The sequence below is a fragment of the Neltuma alba genome, unplaced genomic scaffold, assembly GCF_004799145.2.
Source record: "Neltuma alba isolate B1F8T4 unplaced genomic scaffold, ASM479914v2 tig00005224_pilon, whole genome shotgun sequence".
Taxonomy (NCBI): Eukaryota; Viridiplantae; Streptophyta; class Magnoliopsida; order Fabales; family Fabaceae; genus Neltuma; species Neltuma alba.
This window is the reverse complement of record NW_021634024.1, coordinates 21605-45370: the sequence shown is the minus strand read 5'-3', so window position 1 is coordinate 45370 and position 23766 is coordinate 21605. Positions and strand designations below refer to the sequence as shown.

At 33.9% G+C, this 23766-nt stretch overlaps 3 protein-coding genes, 1 long non-coding RNA gene and 1 pseudogene across 4 annotated transcripts; 3 read left to right on the top strand and 2 right to left on the bottom strand.

Annotated features, from left to right (window-relative positions):
- Positions 1-2402: 2402 nt before the first annotated feature.
- On the bottom strand, positions 2403-3073 carry LOC114747144 (defensin-like protein). The gene is made up of 2 exons (XM_028935438.1): positions 2942-3073; positions 2403-2853 (listed from the first exon to the last, which is right to left on the bottom strand). The coding sequence occupies exons 1-2, from the start codon at positions 3006-3008 to the stop codon at positions 2681-2683; spliced, it is 240 nt and encodes a 79-aa protein (XP_028791271.1). The 5' UTR covers positions 3009-3073; the 3' UTR covers positions 2403-2680.
- Positions 3074-6102: 3029 nt separating this feature from the next.
- On the top strand, positions 6103-11761 carry LOC114747148 (beta-glucosidase 11-like; annotated as a pseudogene).
- A 942-nt stretch (positions 11762-12703) lies between these two features.
- Positions 12704-15766, bottom strand: LOC114747143 (pentatricopeptide repeat-containing protein At5g13770, chloroplastic-like). The gene is made up of 2 exons (XM_028935437.1): positions 14622-15766; positions 12704-13894 (listed from the first exon to the last, which is right to left on the bottom strand). Exons 1-2 carry the CDS (start codon positions 15745-15747, stop codon positions 13158-13160), a joined length of 1863 nt encoding a protein of 620 aa, XP_028791270.1. The 5' UTR covers positions 15748-15766; the 3' UTR covers positions 12704-13157.
- Positions 15767-17593: 1827 nt separating this feature from the next.
- On the top strand, positions 17594-20351 carry LOC114747145 (uncharacterized protein At2g02148-like). Its single transcript, XM_028935439.1, has 7 exons — positions 17594-17647; positions 17805-18105; positions 18451-18574; positions 18704-19036; positions 19404-19575; positions 19642-19765; positions 20093-20351. Exons 2-7 carry the CDS (start codon positions 17920-17922, stop codon positions 20183-20185), a joined length of 1032 nt encoding a protein of 343 aa, XP_028791272.1. The 5' UTR covers positions 17594-17647; positions 17805-17919; the 3' UTR covers positions 20186-20351.
- Positions 20352-20932: 581 nt separating this feature from the next.
- LOC114747146 (uncharacterized) lies at positions 20933-22386 on the top strand. The gene is made up of 2 exons (XR_003740347.1): positions 20933-21142; positions 22104-22386. It is a non-coding gene; the product is annotated as an uncharacterized LOC114747146 (long non-coding RNA).
- Positions 22387-23766: the final 1380 nt, after the last annotated feature.

Below are 23766 nucleotides of genomic sequence, written 5' to 3'. Positions count from 1 at the left end.
TTAAACCTCATATTTAAATCAAATAATAAATTATATACGAATTTTGTATATTGAATATATAAAATTCATCCACCACGATTAACAAAAAAAGAGGAGATATTATTATTATATTTTCTTATAATGAACATGGATTCAAAAATTATACATAATATATGCATATATATAAAAATATATCATATATACATTAATTTCACCCTATCTTTAATAGAATTTTATCTTTCTTTAGTTTTGGGTCTTCCATATGAAATATTTTTCAGAACAAATCTTTTAAGGATATCAAATTCTAAATTGGACATAATATTATTAATTTTTTCAAATAACAATAAGATAATATTATTTCACCCTAAATAATATTATATTTTTAGTCCAAATTAAATTAAAAGATCTTTTGGATTTTTCTCATTTATAAGAACATTTTCCGATTAAATAGGGCATATTATATTTATTAAATTTGAACACTTTTTAAATTCAATGGATCTGGATGTCTTAGTATGTGGGGTTTATGCCTCGAAGACCTTTTTTTTTTTTTTCAATGGGAGGGTTAAATTGTTAATATCACCGGAGAAAGAAAAAAAAAAACAAAGAAAGAACGAACTCCTCTCTCATTTATTCTTTCTGGGTTAATAATTTATCCATGCACTTTTTCTCCTTGAAGAATTTTTTATCTTAAGGGACAATGATACACCCCAAAATAGTTCAAAGGACAGCATCTAAAAGTGACACAAACAACTATTTTCTCTCTACATGTTTAGAGTAGTTTATAAGTAGTTTTTTTAATTATGATTTATGAAATATAATGTAAATATGTGAGGAAAATTTTATCTCAACTTATATAAAATTTATTTATAAGTGTTTATTTAAGTGATGCCAAGCGAGTATTCTATCTATTTAACCAATAGCTAAGGGCGTATTTGGATTAGTATTTGGAAAGGATGCCGGTCACAAAGTGTGAAATATGAGTTGAAGAAAGATATGGAGATTGAATTTTGTTTGGATGAGTGATATGCTAGAATAGAATAACTTCTAAGCTAAAAGCTTCCTCACCATGAAAGTTTTTTGAGGTGCTTCTATAGTTATAGAAAAGTTATTTTTCTACTATGGAGAGAGAAGAAAAGAGACAAGGAAAAAGGAATGAAAGAGAAGGAAAAAAGAGGAAAGAGAGAGAAGGGAAAAGTATTATGAGGTACTAAGAAAAAAAATTTAATTACCAAGAAATATTAATGAAAAGTGATGTTTATTTTTTCTCAAACTTATCATTACATACTTTTTAATTGTCAACAAACTTTAAGTAATTAAATCCCTTACTTAAAACCTAATTACAATTCTCTTCAACTTAAACGTGGGTTTAAAAATTAGCCATACGAACGGTATAGAGCTTGTTTGGCCCAACTGTTGGAGGTTCGTAAGTTACCTTTTTTTTTAAAACCAGATATAAGTTTAAAAAATTTATGGTGTTTGAATTGGTGGTGTAGAACAATAAGATTTTGCATAAAAAAAATAACTATAAAAAAAGCTAATATATTTTAAATATGCCCTTATAATAAATAGGGATAATTAATCCACAGCTCCTTATAGTTTCAAATAATTTTAAATCAGGTTCTTATAGTTTTTTTTTTTAGGTCCTTATACTTTCATCTGTTTTTAATTAGGTCCCTGAAATTTTTATTCTTTATTTATAAATTCTAATAGTACTATTATATAAACATAAAACAGTATATATTATTTAATATTAGTTTATAAACAATAATATTCTAAAGATATGAATTATTATAATGATTTTATTTTTCCAGCAAAAAAATTAATTGTTCTAAAAAAATTTCCTGAATTAATTAATTCTATTACTTTTTTATTACATAATTATTAATTTAATTTAATATTTAATATTTTATATTTCAGTATTAATCTATTTAATTAATAAATAAAATTAAAACTATATGGACCTGATTAAAAATTTAGTGAAATTATAAGGACCTAATTAAAAGAAAAATAAATACAAAGACCTAATAAAAAAAAGATAAAAGTATAAGGATCTAATAAAAAGAAAAAAAATTATAGGAATCTGATTCAAAATTCGTTGAAACTATAAGGACTTGCGGATTAATTAACCCTAATAAAAATAAAAAATAAAATAAAATATATGAGATCAGGAACTTATAAATAATTTAAAATTATTATATTATGTAAATTGATACTTTTTTGTTTTTTATTATTTAATAAAAGTCATACACATTTTAGTAATTTTATAAACTAAAATTACTTATTTAAGAATGATCCAAACAACTTATTTTCACGGACTCAACTTACTTTCACAAACTAACCTATTTTAAAAATTAATCTACACATAAATCACATTACTTAATCTAATTTTTTTAAAAACCAAATTAAAAATAAATTATTTTTACTGCTGCCAATCCAAATAGCCCATGTTGTATAGTTACCTTACTCAAGACTAGACTAAAGGAAAAGAAAAAAAGTACAGGTTATCAACACATAAATTATTTGGTATTGCAGGTACGTATATATAATGGAGAATATGGATGGATTTAAGACTCTTGACACTGTTTACACAACGAAAGTACCCAATGCATAATAGAGTGAGGGTACAATTATTCTGCAACACAAACACATCATGATGTTTCTCCCCCCAGACGACATGAGGTTGAACGTATTTGAGGAGCACTCAGCATTGTTTGCGGCAGAGGCAACGGCGGCGGAACCCACGGCAGTGGCCGTCGGCGAAGCCCTCCGACTGGCACACAGAGGCACAGTTAGAGGACCTCACACATATTCCTCTGAAGCGTTGGCTCGCTGACTCGCACATCCTCGCTTCTGCCACCATTCTTGGCCCCATCCCTGCTAAAATCAGCCCCATAGTATCATATCATATATATATATATATATCTATACACGCACACGATCTAAATAACTTCTAGTTCTGTACCTGTGGCCAGAAGCAGGAGGAAGAGGAGGAAGATGGAAGAAACAAGTTGGGGCAGAGAACGAGCCATATGAGGAAGTGACAGAGTAGTGAGAGAGAGAGAGAGAGAGAAGAATCAGTGGGGTTTGATGATGCTGGTGCGAATGAAAGAGGGAGGGAGAAGGTCTTTAAATAATGGAAGAGATGGTAATTAATTAAGGTAAGCATGAGATTATCAATGTGGGTTAATAATTAACCAAATCTTAATCTCTGTGACTTTCATTGGATAATGGAAAATGACCACTCATAAATGCTCTGCCGCTGCTTCTGTCTTAATGTCTCCTGCATTACTTATCACACTGTGTTTTTGGCTCAACATTGGTTTTTTCATCAGTAGACGTACACTTGTATTTATCACTTAACCGGTGGGGTTGGGTTTCAGGCTGTAGCTATTTCAATCTTTGATCTCATTTTGGATGGAGATAAGAAGACAGGCATATACATGCATATATATATGTACTACCTTCGCTCCGATTTTTAATATAAGATTCTGTTTAATTTTTATTTTGGTCTTAAATATAAGATCCTAATCTATTTTGTCTCTCATATTTATACATTTTTTTTCAAAGTAGCCCTTCTAACAATGATAATTCTAGTCAATACACTTGATTAGCAAGGATATTTTAGGAAAGACAGTACCTATTTAGGACAAATAACTAACTCAATTTACTTCTTTAATCTCTCAAATTAGTCAACTGGTTATAATTAGGACCGGAGGTAGTAAACAGTAAGATACAATAACGAGTTAACAACAACCAATATTATCTCATTAACTAGGATCAATTAACTAGATATATAGGCTGCACAACGCCATTGCCAATAACCAAATTTTTAAACAAAATTGTTAATTAAAAATGCTCAATAATCTCATTAAACTTTGGTCTTCTCTTAATCTTTTTTAGAAGACTTGTAATGTTCAATCTATTCTTCCTATCGATGCGTCCATGACCTTCTTTGTACATGTACAAATCACCTCAAACAATTTTCTACCATTTTTTGGCCAATGGATGCCACTACTCTAACTCTTTCTTCCCAGATGCTTAATCAAGATCTAAACCTTTATAAGGATAATGTCTTCTTCTTTTTCCCCCCACTTTATGTGACTGATAATCACAGGAAGATCAAATTTTCTTACCGACTTCTAATAGTAGTATGGATAACACTCACCCTAGGCCAACACACTAACATGACACAGTAGTACATATGTGATGGGACCGATTGTTGAAGATATCTAATAATGGTGTTTTTGTTTTGTGGACGATGACATGCCGACACTGATATGAACACAAACTCATGTACGTGAAACGTGGGACGAGGATCTTCACATGTGGATCACAGTTCACAGCAGCTTCACTCGAAACATCTTTAATGAGCTCTCATGCAGATTTTCAGGGTTGATGTGTGATGTTCCCAGTTCTGGACGCACACTTGTATGATATCAATCAAAGCATATCTGAAATTATATTATTCATGTAAGAAAAAAAAAAAAAGGAAAGTAAGTAACTATTAATGGAAAAGATAATTAATGAGTTACTTGCGCATAGAACCTGATCATGATCCATCCAGGTTTTCAGATGAAATATTTAAGATTACGACTAGCTCTGCTTTTATTGAGTTGATGATGATGTCGTTGATATGGGATTGCCTACTTCTTTCTAAAATACTCATTGGGTGTAATTTAAGAGTTGATATTGATCTGGATATGTTTTACATATTTATCAATTTTTTGTCTAAATTAATCCTATTAATTTTTTCAATAATAATTAAGTGGGGGAGGAAGGGATTAAGAAAAATGTTTATAATGTTTTTTAAAAAAAAAATCATATTTTCTACTCAAATTAGTTAATAAAATCTTACATCAAGGACAAAAGAAGTGGCTTTTATATGGGTGGGTGTTACGAGGGCAAGCAGTTCCGGACCTTTCATCTTTCCTTCCCATTCTCTTTCCTTCTCTCCTTTTTCTAACCATTGGATTAATATTTCAATGGTTGAGGTTTAAATCTTTTTAAAACTATTATTAAAATATTAAATTATAAAAATAAATAAATAAATTATAAATTATAAACTTTATTAAATTTAATTTTAATGATTTGCAAATGTACTAAATATTTTTAAATTTTGTTTATAAATAGTTTATAAAAATTAAAATATGAACCATTATATAACAGTTAGAAAAAGAAGAGGAGGGAAGGGGATAAAAAGAAAAGAGGAGAGGTTCTGGACCAGGGTACAAGTAATAATTTTTAAAAAAGTTACATATTAAATAAAATCCATGCAAAAAATTTCATAAATATTACTCCTCCTGTTGTACTTGGAGTAATAACTATTTGATTAATTTAAGTTAATTAAAAAAATTAAATAAATCACTTAATTCTCACAAATGTCCCTCTCTAAAATGCTCCTATGACAAATATCAGAGCTAAAATGGACTTAAATTTGAGAAAAAACTGTATCCAACATGTTTATAAGGTAATTGGAGAATTTGTTTTGATACTATTTTTTATTTTTATTTTTATTTTCTTCTCACATCTATACCGTATAATATAGATGATGATTGTACTTGACGACTATTGGGTTGGAGATCAGATAATAATATATCTGTTTAGATAAACTAGTTTACGTTGAGAGTTGTACGTGTCAAAAGAATTTTGTGTTGGGTTACGTGAAAGTTGCTTATAGTATTCACGTTGCGTTCCAACGGATTCGGGATTTCCAAGAAAAGCGAGTCGAGCTTGCTGGTCCCCACAAAGATAAAGGCAGTGTACGAAGAGGATATGGTGATCCAGAGAGTCATCACCAATCGAACTAGAAGAGAAGAAGAGCAGCCCGGAAGAATTAATGATGAAAGAATCTGGCTTGTTAGTGGTGATATTTGCAGTAGCAGTGGCGCCACTGATAGTGTTTGGTGCGGATACATTTAGCAGACGTCACTTCCGCCGGACTTCGTGTTCGGAGCCTCCACTTCAGCCTATCAGGTTTTCCTCCTCCTCCTCGATTTCCGATTCCGGCGACCTTTCTGGAACCAGCAAAATGTAATAGAATAAAATAAAATAAAAGTCCGCATTTTTAACAAATTAATAAACAGTTAGATAGTATTTGCTGCGCTTTATGCTGTTTTTCTACTGATGGAGGAATATACGTCGTCGAAGGTTGAAGGTGCTGCAAATGAAGACGAGAGGGAGAAAGCCCAGCATATGGGATACATTCGCCCATGCTGGTAATAAAATGGCAAACTGAAACTCCGTGCATGTGCATGTGAGAATTAATATATAAGCATTGTTACTGTTTCCGAATTGCCACTTTGCTTAAGCATTTTTCAGTTGCTTTAACGATTGATGTGTCGAGCTGCTTTCAAGTTCTGAACTTTCCCTATGAATTTCCAAAAGTTCTATCACTACTTGTGATTTTAACTTTCAGGTTACGTAGGCGGAGCTGATGGAGACATAGCAAGTGATGAATACCACAAATATAAGGTCAGTTGATACGCTTTCTTACTTTATAAGTATAATAGGGACATTAGAGCCTTCACAATTCTTCATTGACAAGGCATTTATAGACATCGTGAAAATTTTCATATTTTAGTTCTGTTGATTTTTATTGTATGCTGTTGTTGATTTTTTAGTTTGTATTGCTTTGTAAATACCTGTATATCTACTGTGTAAGAGTGCGGTAATATGGCTGCCGCGTCTGCACTCAGATGCGCATTTTTAGAGTTTGTTCAAGATTAGGTAGTTTGGCTATGTAATATAGACTCTCTTTACAGCACTTCACTCAATGATGTTATAGTCCTAGTTTTTCTCCATCTCTGTTTTCTCTGTCTCGCTTCTCTATCACTCTGTAAGTTCATTCTGTTGCAGGAAGATGTGCAACTCATGGTTAAAATGGGCTTAGACGCGTACAGATTTTCAATCTCATGGTCAAGGGTTATTCCAGGTGCAAAGAGTTACACTAATTCTCATTATTCTCCTATCGTTTCAAACTCTTTCTCACCGTCTCTCCTCATATGTTTACAGATGGAAAGAGCAGTTAACCCTAAGGGAGTGCAATATTACAACAACCTCATTAATGAGCTCATAAGCCATGGTTATCTTCCTTTATTCCCTTGCATACTGTGATTTAATTTGCCCCTTCCAATTACTGATTTTTCTTTTCCATCATACAGGAATCCAACCTCATGTTACTTTACATCATTATGACTTACCCCAAGCACTTGAGGATGATTATGGAGGATGGGTCAGTCAAAGAATTATGTATGGCTTTTAAATTTTGAACTGTGATAAATTGTGTTACCGGGAGTTTATATCAAAAAAGTTTTATCGTGAGTACAATCTGACATACGTTGACATGGTTATTATTGCTTGCAGCAAAAGACTTCACAGCCTATGCAGATTTGTGCTTCAAAGAATTTGGTGACAGGGTTAAATATTGGACTACTATAAATGAGCCTAACGTTTTTGTATTGGGAGGCTATGACGCGGGAATTGCCCACCAAAGCGATGTTCTCCTCCCTTTGGAGTTAATTGTACTGTTGGAAATTCCTCAATTGAGCCATATATTGCAACCCATTACATACTGTTGGCACATGCTGCGCTGCTAGATTGTATAGGGAAAAGTATCAGGTAAACATATATGCACGTGTTGAAAATTAAAATAACCCTTCTTTTTGTTTGGAAAAAATGTAGTTTTCTTATTTGTTAAAAATTCTGGTTTTCTTCTTTGCTACTTACTGAGTTGTAATCATTCAGGATTTAAATTGTTCTGTCCAATTTTGTTATTAGAATAGGGTTAGAGGTTGTATATATGTGTGTGCGCGTAGGGTATGCTAATGGAGATAAACTTTTTCATGACAGGTTGTATAGGGTAGGCTGATAGGCTCTCAATAAGCTTTAATTACCTAGGCTTATCCTTTGTGTATATATGCCCTCCTCTCGGATCTAATAAAGTGTGCTTTGAATCATTTACAATTGTTATTGCCAGCTAAGATGCTATTTCCAACCCTTTAACTTCACATGTGGCATACTCCCCACATGATATTTCTATTAAATTCAATCAAATTCTCATTCTAAATTTTCTAACCACACAAACTGATAAACAAAACCTTTTATCCAACATTCCTTATGTGAGGGGCAAAAAACCCCAAATTCTGGGGACATTTACTTGGTCTTCTTCTTTATTGAACTTGAAAGAGGAGATATGTGAGCTTGACATCATTTATTGGTCCAAATCATTAGTTTTAAGTTTATAAAACTTTTCTACATATTCATCTCTTCTCTAGTTCAAATTTATCTAGTTTTTTCCACTCTTTATTCACATTTAAGCCCAACAATCCAGCAAATCAATAATCAGAAGGAAATTTTGAGACTAGGAACTTGAGTTGGGGGCCATTGGCAGTATGCTGTGTGAGAATTTAATGAATCTGAGGTGGCATCTCATGCAATAATGTTGATGGGAAGCCAGAATGAAGGATCTCAATGTCTATTTTTTGGAGGGTATTTTCAATTTCATAAGTTGAGGGAGGTATTTGCAAATGATACAAAATTGAGGTGAATTTACATTCTTGATTATGGTGGTTGTGATAATATAACACACAGAAAAAACGAGTACATTGCAGGATAAGCAACATGGATTTGTTGGGATCAATATCTATTCTTCTCATTATCTTCCTCTAACAAACACCATCGAGGACATAGCTGCCAGTCAAAGGGCCCCGGACTTTTTCATTAGATGGTAATTTCCTCAAATTCACCATGTCTGTCCAGACATCTTATTCTATGTCTGTTTACTAAGTAGTATAACTTCAAGGAATCATTCAAATGACAATATCACATGTCCTCGCTGGTTCATGAACTCATTGTATTGTCTTCAGTCATGCAAACTGATGCTGTCAAGTCTCTGTAATTTTTGAAAAAGTCAAGAGAAGTCTGAATAATTTACACTTACCAGTAGGATTTCTATCTCATGGAGTATTATTCTGTCTTGTGTTAGTTAGCTTAACAAGCATATGTTTTCATGCGTGTTAATTGACGTTGATGACTTGTTTTAATAGAGTTGCATTTACGCTTTGTTGTTGCAGGTGTTTGCATCCGTTGCTACTTGGAGAATATCCGGAAACAATGAAGAAGATCGTTGGCTCCAGACTTCCTTCATTCACCAAAACTGAATCAAACACTGTTAAAGGATCAGTTGATTTCGTAGGATTAAATTATTATAGCGTACTTTATGTTAAGAACAGATCAAGCAGGCCACAGATGGACGACAGAGACTTCATGACAGATATGGCTATAGAAATGGCAGGTAAGTTGAAGGCTATATTTGTGTCTAAGATATGCATTGCCACCAATCAGTACAATAGGATCTCTCTTTTTTTAAATAATCCCCATCAAAACAATAGAACGATTTGATATTCAAAATAGAATTCAATGGAGCGGACTGAAAAATTAAAACGAGAAAAATATGCATATGTATAATATCCTTTAAATCCCTAATAGAAAGGATAGTTGTTGAATAATGATAAAGAAGATACAAATATTTCATTTATCTCTATTTTTTTTTCCATAAGGGCATATCTTATTTTTTATGCTATGAAAAGTGAATCTATTTTCTACCAGACTCGCCTTTATTGTACTGCTAGGAATATTGACCCGTGAATGAGAATCTTTTAATTTATTTAACAATTGACTTGATAATTCCAGTGCCATTTAGTCAGGTTACTGATATATTGTCGCTGTTGATTTTTATTGATTGGTTCAGCCCATGAGTTTATGTGACCCTTGTCTTATGAGTTAGCTTGCTAGTCAATATTAATAGGTTGTTGGTTAATATAAATTGTCTATATTTATTTATCAAGTAAATAATTTCAAAAAAAGCCAAAAAAAAAAAAAGATGAGGATTGCCAACTTTCAACATTATGGTTGTGCTTGATTAGCCTATAAAAAAGCAGTATAAATACTATCACATCAGATCCTTAATGTAAGATCTAATTTGTAGTTAAACTAGAGGTAATATTACCTCCGTTCCTTAATATAAAAACAAGTTGACTAATTTGAATGGATTAAGGAAGTTTGTAAAGTTAGTTATTTATAATAATTAGGTGTTGTATTTTCAAAATACTCTTGTTAATCATGTGTATTAACTAAACTACCATTTAATTGAACCTTTAACATTTGCAACTACTACCTCCGGTCTTTATTATAAGACCCCATTTGACTTTTTATTGGTCCTAATTATAAGACCCCAATCCATTTGTCTCTCATATTTATGTATTTTTTTTCCAAAATAATCCTTCTAATAATGATAGTTCTAGCCAATACACTTAATTAGCAAGGATATTTTAGGAATGACAACACTTATTTATTACAAATAACTAACTTAACTTACTTCCTTAATCTCCTCAAATAAGTCAACTGGGTCTTATAATTAGAACGGAGGTAATACTACAATGACTACTTTAAAAAAATAGATAAGTATGAGAGACAAAGTGAATTAGGATTTTATATTTAAGACCAAATTAAAAGTCAAACTAGTTCTTATATTAAGAATTGAAGCTAATAGTTCATAGAGATTAGAGGAGAAACCTTCTGTGCTGTACATACTTGTATTAACGCCATCATTATTTGATAGAATCTGTCTTTCCGCTCCAAAAATTATTTTGCTTTTTGCTTGTTGCAGGTCCTTTAAATTCTTCGTCTGAGGTATGGAAAGCTTTTATTCTTTATTTGTTTTTTCCATTTTTTCCCCAGAGATGATAAAATAGCCAGACCTTTGCTTGTTGCCTTGTTGGATATGTTTTGAGTAACAATTAACCAGTTGGTTGGTTTTAGTTTCCCATTACCCCTTGGGGTTTACAGGGGTTGCTGGAGTTCCTCAAGCAAGCTTATTTTAATATTCCTATTTCCATTCATGAAAACGGTAATTCCTCTCTTTCTCTGTGGCAGACAGCTGAGTTCTTAGATATTTTTTTCCTCCAATTTGATCTCTTAATTACTCCTCAATTTGGTATTTCAATGGATTACTTGTAAATAAATTTTAAAATTTTTTGATGACATGAAATAAAATTTTTGATAGATTATTGATAGTATGTTTTCTGAATGAGAAGGAAATTTTATAATTTGAAACTTTTCAAAGAGAGCAGAGAATCTTTTTTTTTTTTAAATTATCATTTTTTCAAGTAAATTATATAATTTTTCTCTATACAAATTTTTATGAAATGGTATGCAACAACCTTTGTAACTACGCAGGGCAACGAACACTACGAAATTCTTCATTGAACGACTGGCCAAGAGTAAATTACTTGCAAGCACAAATTGGAGCAACGCTTGATGCATTAAGGTAAGCATAAGTGATACTAGCAATTTAGAACCCTCACTTCCATCTTCAAAGTTTATCAACACAATCTTTAATCTCTCTGTTTTTTTTTTTGGGTTCTCTTTTTCATGCAAAAATATTTGACATGGTCAAAGAAATGGCTCCAATGTAAGAGGTTATTTTGTGTGGTCCTTCTTGGATGCATTCGAGTTGTTTGGTGGATATAGTTCAAGTTATGGTCTATATTATGTTGATATGGATGATCCAAATTTGAAAAGAAGGCCGAAGCTTTCTGCCACATGGTACTCCCAGTTTTTAAGTAAAGCCACCATGGATCAAGAGCAGCTCATTGAACTTGAGAAGAGTTCATCTCAATTCTTGCGTGTTAATTCTTCTAAGCGCACAAATGCTTGCACTGTGTAATTTGGATTCCTTAGAATGTCAAGTTTGTAAAAGGCGTCTCAACATAAGAAGTGATGCATTATGATTTATGAGTGTCTCTATAGCTTCTAAAATAGTGTTTATAGTACCTACGCATGTTAAATATTTTATCAAATAGTATTTCTAGTTAGTACATATAATTAGAAAGAGTATTTTAGAAAAAATAATACTTATTTATTACAAATAACTAACTTAACTAATTTTCTTAATCTACTCAAATTAGTTAATTAGCTCTTATATTAAGAACTAGAGGTAGTATTATAATTGAAAAAAAAAGAACTATATTTTCAAAAGCAATCTTTTTTTTTTGGTTTTCATGAAACCATGGTTTGGGTGGGTCAAACCATGGTTTCATAAAAAATGTGGAGTGTTTGGCAATCTAAATCCTAAAACCATGGTTTGAGCTCCAAAAGTGATTTTGGTAAGGTTGCCAAAACCCCTAACACCTTCTTTTGGAATAACTTTTGGCTAAATGTACTGTACTTTTGTTATAATAATTTGTAATGTAATTTATGCATTAAACTTGAATTTGCACATAAACAGGATATATATATATATATATATATATTGCATTTCTATGGAATTGGCATCATTTTATTTTTCATAAATGAATAAATTCTACTTAAAATGTGTTAGAGACAAACCCTAAACTCCAAAAATTGTCTTAAAATGGATTAGAGACGAAAATTTTCAACTCAAGTTTCATTATTTTTAAGCAATAAAATCCTTTTTACAGGAGGAATGATTTAAATAAACTGAAATCCATCCATTCATATGTCAATATTACCATACCCCCTCATTGATCAAGAGATATGAGTTTTGCATATTCAACATGTCAAGATGGTTTATGGTTAGCAATAGTAACAATTTATTTACATACTAACAAATGCTTAATAGCTTGAAATAAATCAAAAGTTGTTAACCCAATTGTTCTGGCTTTGCAAAACTACACAGACAAAAATAAAAAATATTACATAAAAATTATAAGCACTAAAACACAAATCTAACCAAGAAAAAAAGTTGAAATAATATTTAACCAAAATCCCCAAATTTCCTATGTATGTATATACATACAACAACCAAGACAAGAAGCTTAGACATGATAGATAGTTAGATACATTAAGCAACACCAAGAAAACCCTAACGATTCATGCTTCACTAGTCCTTGCTCCTTACTTACATTAAAATTACAAGAGCTATCTTCCAAACACATTGATTTATTTGGAAGCCCCATTTCACACGAAAGGTACACATTGTTATATACACATACCAGAGCATTTCTAGTGTTTCTAGCTTCACTTTTGACAGATATCTTCTAGTGACTGAAAGGCCTATTCCCCCCCACACCACACACACAGACCTACTTGAGAGGTGGGTCTCACTATTCTTTCTATCTTTCTCCACACTGGATCCTTAAATCAGAGGAGATCATACCTCATGCTACTTTGAAGCTCTCTTGCAACCACCTGGCATGAACTTGCATTCCGGCTTCAGTTAAAGCATTCAAAGAAGACTGATACAACCTCTCATCCAATCCTGTTCCTTCCATCTTCATGTCCCTTAATAGTCTTACTAGTTCATCAACTTGTCCAACCTTTGAGAACACCATCACCATCATGCCTGCCATAGCCCTATCAATCTCTCCACCATTCATTCTGTACTCCTTGAAAAACTTGATGCATTTTTCAAACTCTCTTGCCTTGCTATACGCTACAATGATGCTCGTGTAGGTAACCTTATCCGGCGCGACTTTCCTTCGCTTCATTTCGTTCCATAGCTTCTCAACCTGCCTCAAGTCCTTTACCCTCCCGTGCATGTCTATCAAAGAATTGTAAATCCACACGTTGGGATTGCACCCTCTTTCTTTCATCTTAGCCACAAGCCTCATGGCTTCTCTTAGCTTTCCTGTTCTTCCATACATCACAACCATGCTTGAATAGGCCACAACACATTTATCATAGCCCTTTTGTTCCATCTCTGAGAACACCTTCTCTGCTTCAGTGTATTGGCCAATACGACAATAAGCATTTATGATTGATGCATAGGTGACCTGTCCTGGTTCATGACCTTTTGAAACTAATTGCTCATAAACACTGATAGCAGCTCTAAATCCTCTCCTCTTGCTGAAGCCATTTATAATAGCACATAGTATGCAGTCAGTAACCTTGATACCTGCCAATGCAGAATCATTAGCTCCGGTATCAGTATATGCAATGTGAAACAAGGAAATATTGTAGTAAGCAACATGACTTCAAGTAATCAAAAGGAGGGGTTGGTTTTTGGGTCTATCTTCTAGAAATAAACTTGATTTTTGTGGCAACCTTTTTTGGACCATGAAGAAGGTGATTATAAGTAGATCGAGCTAACTTTGATAAAGATGGCGGGTTTGGTTTGCGAGTGAAAGCAGATAACAAATGCAACTAAAAGTGGGCTGTACTAGTACGGTAAGAAAACAGTCATCATGTACCCTGTAATCTGTGACATTTCCAGTGCTTATGTGCTTAGAAGCGCATCTTCTCTCTTCCACTGTAATGTGTTGACTGGCTTTCTTTTGACTATATGTTTGGTTTTGGAAAATATGCAATGAAAAATGAATGACAAGAGGGAATGAAATAAACGAGAAATAATAAAAACTCAGTCCTATTAACTTGCAGCATGTATGTACATATATCTCATTCAAGATGAAGTCTTTGTTTGCAAATAAGTCAATGTAAAGTAGTAATGTCTGTATCTTATGACAAAAAGAAACTCTATCTTAAATCTCCTAATACATATAATTCTAGTTAGAGTGGACAAAATATGAACAGTGTGCAGCTTCCTACAATTTATATAGATATATATATTATCCCTTAATCAAAACTCAATTAAAGAATCAGAATACGTAAGGCATCTGCATCACCTGCATTTTCCATTGTTTTAACTACTTCAAGAGTCTTCTCCATTAAACCTTCGTCAACGTACATCAACACAAGTTTGAAGTACACCTCTGGATCCTTTATCCTTGTTTTCCTCTTTGCTTCTCTAAGAAGCTCCTCTGCTACATCCACCTTACGCAAACTTGCAAAGGAGCATATTAATGTAGAATATATAGAATCATTAATAACCCCTCTTTTATTCATGTCCCTGAAGTACTTTAGAGCTTCGAATGCTCGTCTTGATTGGCCTAATGACTCACATAAAATGCCATATATCACAGACCAATATCTTTTTGAAGTAATCAATGATCGTTCACTTCCAAGTTCTTGAAACAACTGGACCACTTTGTCACTATCACCAAGTTTCATGTAAGCCTCCATAGCGTGTAGATAGCATCTGGAATAATCTGCAACAGTTAACTTGGTGGATATCATGCGTTCAAAGACTAAAACACTGCTCCTATACATATGAAGCTTATTGTAGCTTCTCAAGGCGGAATCAAAAGCTGAAACAGCAACTTCAGTACTTTGAGAATCCTGGAAAACATCAAGAAATGCCTCGGCAATCCTGAACTTCCTAGATCTTATGCATTTACTAATCAATATAGAACATGTAGCTACATCAGGCAACACAGAATAAATCTTCAGGTCTTCTGAAACAGATAAAATGGAGCCCCATTTCCTAAATCTCAGCAAATACCTGATCACATGCTCTAAAGTTGATTCCTCTGGTCTAAACTCAGGCCTCTCTTTCAATCTTTGATAGTATTCATACCCAAGTTCCTCCGTTTGAGGATCTTCAAATAACCCACAAACGAACTCATTCAGATTCTCAGCACCAGAAGGCTTTGAGTACTGCGACACATCATCTGAAAATTTCACATCGAATTGGATTACAGGAGCATGGGGTTGACATGCTTCTTCTTCCAAGATCGGAGTGGGCGAGCCTGAGAACCTAACAGTGAAGAATCGAGGATTGGAGTGAGGAACAGAGGAAAAGGAAGCGAATTGAGAAGTGGGTACGAGAGTATGAAGAAGGTGGTAGGTTCTTCTTCTGCAGCAGTTGGTAGTTGAAGCCAAAGACCAGTCTGCAGAACTGGAAATGGCCATTATTGTTAATGAAGGGATAAGATTTGGAAGAGAATAGTGTATAGAAAAGGTTGGTTCCATATATACCTTATCGTCCACTAGATTTCGTCACGCATGGGAAGGTCATTGGCCACTCAAAATTTGACGAGTGGAACAATGGCAGGCATAGAATTATCTGCTTCCATGGAAGCCACGTGAGTTATTTGCAGCCAAGCTACCCTGTTCGCAATATTTTATGAACAAATTATATATTGTCTACGGTGCCCCCGGAGCATTGGCTTGGAAAAGTCTTAAAATTTTGGGAATTCACAAATAAAGACCTCCAAATTACTGAAATTACACAGAGGTCACCTGAATAAGTAAAATTACCATGAGGGACTCAGTCTCATATTGTAAATATAAAATATTGATGAAATGTCTGAAATGCCCCTCAGTCAAATGACAAGTTGACTATAGGAAATGACAAGTTTATTTTAACGAATAACAATTTTAGTAGATCAAATCACAACTTGATTGAAGGTATGTCAAATGACAAGTTGACTATGGGAAATAATAAGTTTATTTTAGCGGATGACAACTTCAATTGTATGTGTTAATTTATTTTTTCACTATCCTTAATATAATAATAATTAGTTTTACATTTAATTTGATCCTAACTAGTTTGATATTTAATTTGATCCTAAATATAAACTTAAAATTCACTCTGTCTTTTATATTTATCTATTTTTTCAAGATAATCCTTGTAGTAATTACACATATTAAAAGTTATATTAAATGGAATTCCAACTAATACACGAGTATTTTAGGAAAGACAATACCTATTTATTACAAATAAATAACTTAACTAATTTTTTAATCTATTTAAATTAATTAACTAGATCGGTAGTATTGTCTTAGATTATTTTTAAAAAAATGGACTTTGATTTTTTAATTTAATTTAAAATTTCCCATGTCCTTTTTGTGAAAATTTTTTATATGTATGATATTTTTTTCTGCCATCTACATTGTAAAATTATTAAAAATATTAATAACAAAATATCAAACTATGTATTATTTTTTAAAAATAATTCCCCTCATTTATATGTGGGAGAATGACAGAAAAAGAAGTTGAAAATTACAAATTTCAAATTGGGTTTAGTAAAATATAACTTTAATTGGTATTAACAAGTCTGAATTTACAAATGACAATAAATTTTTATTGATATTTCTCGTTTGGTATTTACAAAATTTCAACTTTTTTTTGGTTATTGTCCCCATTTATATCCTTCTGGCTTCTTCCTATTTCCTTCTCTCCTTTTTTTTCCCCGGTTTGGCAAGCAGTTTTTTTTTGGTTTGGAAATTTGGTAAAAAATGCTTGTTTAAAATTTAATTGACTAAAAAGACTTAAATTTGAGTGCGTACAAGTGTAATCTATGGGTGTAATAAATTTTCCGTTGTGTGCAACATATCTTTTGCTATGTGCAACAACTCTAGTATTAATAATTATTGCACATTATTGATGATATGTTACACATAGCGGAAGATATATTGCACTTACGGACAAATTACACTTGCTTAAATTTGAGTTCTTTTAACCCACTAAGTTTTTAAACAGGAACTTTTAGTCAAATTTCTCTTTTTTTCACTTTTTATAAAACATTAGTATTTATTGACAAAAAACTAGTATTGTGAAAAATGTGTATTTTAAGTATTTCATTGAAAATTTAAATAAAAATAAACATTTTTTATGAGCACATTCGAAAGCCAATAAAAAACACATCTAAATTGAACGTAATTAAGTCCTAAAACAGAACCTGTGATTGAAATGAAAATAAATAAAAAATAAATAATTTCTGGTGTGAAGCCTGAAAACCTCTGGTTTGGCAAGTCATCTAGATCGGGCTTAGGTTTGGGGGCTGCTTTGACCTGCCGAGGACCTCAGGTATGGTCTCAGCTTTGGATTCTTAATCTTTCCCTCCTCTTCTCAGCATAGCCGTTGAGTTCTGGCTAGTGGTTTGTCCTCCTTTTCCTCCTCCAACTCTCTTCTTCTACTTCACTGTATAACTCAATTTAATGGGTTCTTTCTTCTCCATTTCTAGGAACCAAGTTTTTCTACTTAAGGTGGAAAATCATCAGGGGAAAGAAATTCCCGAATTTGGCTGACTTTGGAGTACGAAATCAGCCTCTATTTTTCATTTTCCGAGTCAGTGGAAAATGGGGACTAGGGTTCCTGTGCAGCACTATAATCTCAACTCTCCCACTTCGTTCATTGAGGGCCCACTCCACGTTCTCAACACCGTTGAGAGTAGAACCTCCGATATGGATGACATCGAAGCCGAGGTCGATCGTGAAGCTGTCACCGAAGATAGCTTGGACAATGATAATGATACTGGTGCCGTCGTAAGTTGTATTGCCTGGTGTCCCCCCCCCCCCCCCTATTAAGGAAAAAATTTCCCCTTAGTTTAAAGCCTAAAAGTGGGAGCCGTATCTTGTCCAATGCATATGCGGTCTTTCTATCAGAGCTGATACATAACTTCAATTTTCATACAAACACTGCAGAATTTGTTCTTTCACGCTATTTATGTGATTCATGTCCTGTATCCTTGTCATCATGGATTGTCTCCGTTGTGCATAGTTTATTCAACTTTTCAGGCAGCGGGTTGATGGGTGGGCTTGAGCAAGAAAGTATATGCTTGTGGTTGTAGAGTAATTTAATTATACATATGATTTGTACTTGTTTTGCAGGACTGCATGCATGAACCCCATAGGAATTCCTTACCACTTCACAATGTGGAAGTTGAAGAGGATCGCTCCAGTCTCGAGAACAACGACTCTTCAAGGGACCCTTATAATATCTTGACCATTGATGGTGAAGTACTAAAATTTCTTGGACTTGTTTATTCTTTTAGTTGATAGGAATTTTTGTCTTTGGGTTAAATATATGTGATCATTTAAGATGAAGTTGTTGCAAACTCATTTTATCGCAACTTCAAACTAGATGTTTCACCCATCGAATCAGCCAGGGCAAGATTTCTACAAATTGTTGTGGATCATTTTATTGATGACCATGTAATTGAAGTGGCTGATTCTGAGGCTGATTACACTGCTCAGTGTGGGCAAGATAAGCTCAATAAAAGGAAGACAAGAGAGGCCCAGTATGAAGGAGATCCTAGTTTTGCTTTACCTCTGATGTATATTGCAAACATGTACGAAAGCTTAGTAAATGATGTCAACACCCGGCTTGCTTCCTTGAATGGCATTCGTGAAAAGACAATTGGGGTAGCGCTAGAAGCAGCTGGTGGTTTGTACCGAAAACTTGCCAAGAAATTCCAAAGAAAGGTACAGAAATCTCCGCCGCCTCCCCCCCCCCCCCAAAAAAAAAAAAAAAAGAAAGAAAATTATGAGAATTGAATCAGTCCTCAGACTAGTCGAGGAATTGGTTCAAAGTTCACTAGTGGGACCGTGGTCAAACCAATCATAACTAACCTAATATGCTTTTAATTTTATCTATAAAATAAATAAATGCATAATAATGAGATGTTCTATAAGATTTAAGTTTACGCACTCTTCTGTTACTTACCCTCTAAGATAAGAGTGAGTTGGGCATTTTTGGGAAACTAATGCATTGTGATGTGGATGGACTTCTATTTATTTTTCTTCACGAGTTTTTGATTCACTGATGTCTTTATCAAGCTGCTCCCCGTCAGGACCATGTACATACAAGAGAAGAGAATTGGCAACTTCCATGGAAACAAGGACAAGGTTTCCAGAACTAGTAATTCAAGAAGAGAAGCGTGTCCGCTTTGTGGTAGTCAATGGTTTGAATATTGTTGAAAAACCAGATGCCATGCCTATTGATGATGCTGAGTGGTAAGTTGAGCATCTTGGTGTTTTACTTTACCAATTGCAAATGCTTGTCTGACTTGTCTGTTTCAGGTTTAAGAGATTGACAGGTCGCCATGAGGTTGCTATCTCTGCACGTGACTATAAATTTTATTCTCCAAGACACAAGTTTAGGCGTACAGCATCAAACATGATGGCCAATATCTCTGGTCTACCTGTAAGCATAATATGGCTCATTTTGGCAATGAAACGCTCCTTCTAAACTTCTAAGAGAAGTTTCTGTGACTGCAACTTTTTAAGCATTACTAAAAATGCAATTTCTATGTATGAACCTTGGCAATGAAGTTCAGTTGGCTCAGCTCAAATTATTAATTTATGCGCTTGGCTATTTTTGACTCCATATGATCATGATTGATATTCATAAAACCACGTCAATAGCTTGGTCATACAATATTGAGAGAGTAACTGCATTCTAGTTTATGGGCTTTTGTAAATCCAAACTTCATTTAGTGTTTCATGGTCCTGACTTGACTCAATTCTGCAGAGTTATCCTGGAGCTGACAACTCGTCTACATTGAGTACTTCTCAAGGATTTCGCTCTGTAAGTGAAGCACAAGTTAATTTGCTTTTCTTATAAGTTTGTCTTTCAATTGGTTGGTCAGCAATTAGTGTTTTTGTCACTTCAAACCAATTCATTTGAAGATTGCAGAGATGACGGTAATCATTGTAACCACATTTACAGTTTTGTGGCCGTTGGGGTCTGACGTGCCCCAGTCACATGACTACTTGATACCTGTCTTTTGCATCATCTCAATTACATTTTGATTCATTTGATTTCCCAGTTCACCCTGCAAAACTTGTTGCTGAGGTTTATTATCTGTGCAAATTGTACTATTTTGACAACTCTTATCAATACAGATCACCTTATCAGTTTTGCCGAAACATCAACTATTGCATGGTCTAGACGAGAACAGTTGATTGAATTGGTGATATCATGTCACCATATTGTAAGGGGGAATGAAATTTCCTATAATATCTAGATTTAGAAGAAATGGAAAAAGAAAAAGAACAAAGAAGGAAAGAAAATTTGAAATGTTTGGTTAGACAACAAGCGGAAAGGAAGAAATAAATATGATGGTTAAAGTTAAAGATTGTATCCTTATTTTCTCTTGAGATCAAATTCTTTATATTCCCCCCATGCCCCTATTTTCACTGCAATCTTAATGGTTAATGTGAAATGTGAATCTTCCACTGAACTGACGAGAAGACATGACTGATTTTGATCTTGCTGATGCGTTAGAAATTTAGAACATAGGCACCATTTTTATTTCTTCATGTATTTTCAGCAGCAAACTCCATGCAAACATCACATGCAAGCTTGGCTCATCAGCCTCAGTTTCATCCAGTTCACCAGAACCATCAAACTATGCATCAGAGTCAGCATGCAGGCCCCTATTCTCACAACAATCACTGTGGTCCTTCCTCACACTTACCTGAAATTTCTCATGCTCACCAGTCACCAACAATATCTCAACAGTTGCCCTGCTTACAACCACTCACAAGTGGCCATGTTGGTGGACGCCTGCATATACTGGTGAGTATATTTTGTAGAAATTGAGGGTTTTTTCCCCTTCAAACTCTATTGAATGAAAATAGTTGTGTGTGTGTGTGTGTGTAAAAAAGGAGGCAAAAAACTCTGTAATTTAAATCTCAAGAATTGGTCACCATATGGTAAAGCTAACAAAACGAAACTTCCTATGATCTGAGATTCTTGTATGAACCAAAGCACTAAAAGTGCACAGTGATTTCAGGGTGTTTGGATAAGTTGGAAACCAGACTGATCTAGAAAGATTCAAGTTGGTGAAATGTAGGTCATTGACCCAAGTAGAAATGAAAAAAAATGGCAATGAACGCACAAGAATTTAGAGGGAGCTTAAGGCTCCGAAGCCATGACAAGTTGTCTCGAATTCTTATGGATGTTCATTGAAGCATAATACATGGGTGCTTATAGGTATCAGTGAAGCTGCGATAAGGCAATTGCAAATCTGGAGACAAGGGACCAACGAGATAGCTAATATGCACATATGCCAAAATAGTTCCATTATCTACGCTATTTCTAGCAGTAATAATATCTGAGAACTATAAAAATACCAGCAACGATGTCACTTTTAGGGAAATGTGAATGATGATCCCTTATTTATGTCAATGTCTTTCCGAATCCAATTAAAATGAATTTGCTTCTATATTCTGATAAAAGGCACATTTTACTCATAATTGCTATGTTTTATGTGTGTGTGATTTGTGTTTCGGCCCTGCGCTTGTTTCTTATTTTTTAGGCTCTTATTTTATTTAATGAATGCAGATTTGCGATTTTATCAATTCGTTGTAATTCTTCTGTTGTTGCTCTGGGCTTCTATCATAGTGGAAGACTCAGTGTTATCTTGTTATGCTCCATGGGAGTTTAGCAGGGCAATTGATTTTGATAATTGAGATAACTTGATATTGTGTAACTGCTGTCCTTTTCCTGACTGAGAAGCTTTACCATTGCGTTGCAGCCATCGAGTCCTGCAAAGTTTTGTGATGAATGTGGGGCCCCATTTCTGAGAGAAGCATCTAAATTTTGCTCCGAGTGTGGTTCAAAGAGGTTTGGAATATGATATTGAGTGTTCAAACTTCGAAGTGCAGCCATATTCGTGAGTTGGGTTTGTCCTCACCATTCGTCCTAGTTCTGATCAAATGTCTTCATAGTTCATGTATAAATTAGCTTTCCTAAGCATTTTCACATTTTTGGGAAATGCATTTAATCATGTAAATAGTAAGAGAAAATTGTTTGCATTAGCGTGCGTGCGTGCGTCGACGCAGTCCTTTGATAGTTCTCACTTTCGGGCGACTAGAACAAATAACCTTTGGATTTACTCCCTCACTTTAACTTCTTTCCCATAGACCAGGGGACATGGTAGGTTTTGGAGGTTGTCTGGGATTGAAAGATGGGCTTAATAACAATTGGATCAACTTTTTGTAATAAAGATGTGCTTAAATTATAATGATAATTATAAATTACCTATTAACAGAGGGCTTGCATTAATAGTAAAATTTAAACTCAAGCCTTAATGACTTGTAAATTTCATTCATCAATTAGACCAATTTTTTTTATTAACAAAAGAAATTTTAAAAAGAGACTTGTTTTCCTGAGAAAAAAGAGGCTAGGGTTTTTTCTTGCGAAGACGAGGGGAAATGCACCCGAGCTTTAGGTTTTAAGTGACAGAAGCTGTTTGAAAAGGAGACTTATTTAGTTGTGAGAGGGAGTAGCGAGTCATGGGGTGGATAGAGACGATTTTTTTCTTGTTGATAAGAGACAATTGAATTAATTAGCTGTGGTATTGAAAACCAAGAACATCACAAAACAACAGATCCAATCAAACTCGAAAACCAAAAAGGGCAAATATAAGAATTTTGAGATAAGAATTAAGAGCGGGCCGGGTTCGTGAAGAAGGCAAGATTGTGCTTTATTTATATATCACGAGGGTGAAACTCCAACTAAAAAAGATGATTAATCATTTGCTTGCCTTGTCAAGCGAGAATGCTCAGAATGTAACACAAGCGAAAACAAACAAGAAAAAGGAAAATATCAAGATAGCAACCTCAAATGGTACCCTTCTAATGTGAAACCACATTACTTTTAAGGACCACCGGCCTAATAAATATTCTCTATAAATCATGTAGTGTGAACTTCAACCAACTGTACTTTCTCCACTAAGGTTGTTGGGCTAAGTTGTGGGATGAGTCATGCATTCTTTCGTTCGCTGGGCTTGGGTTGCCATCAGTTGCAGCTCCCTTGAAAGCTAGCTCGTCCTCAAGGTAAAGTCTAAATGATGAATGAGCACTCAGCCAAGAATGCAAGTATGCAAGAATTCCTCTAGTGCCTATCATGAAAGTAACCTTCCCAACATTGAAGATAATTCGAACGTACCTCCAATTCAAGCCTGTTGGCATGCACAAGTAATTGGTTCTCATACTTGGTTCTTAGTCAAAAACTGTTTATGCATGAAATAAGAGTATGATATGGAGCCTGTGCAGAAAAATATATATTATAGCAGACCATCTAACATATACTTGCAGTACTTATTAATTCCAAATAAAAAGATCCATAACTCCAGCAGCCCGATTATGAAACAAAATAACTACATCCAACATTTTGATTTGTACAAATATCCAAGA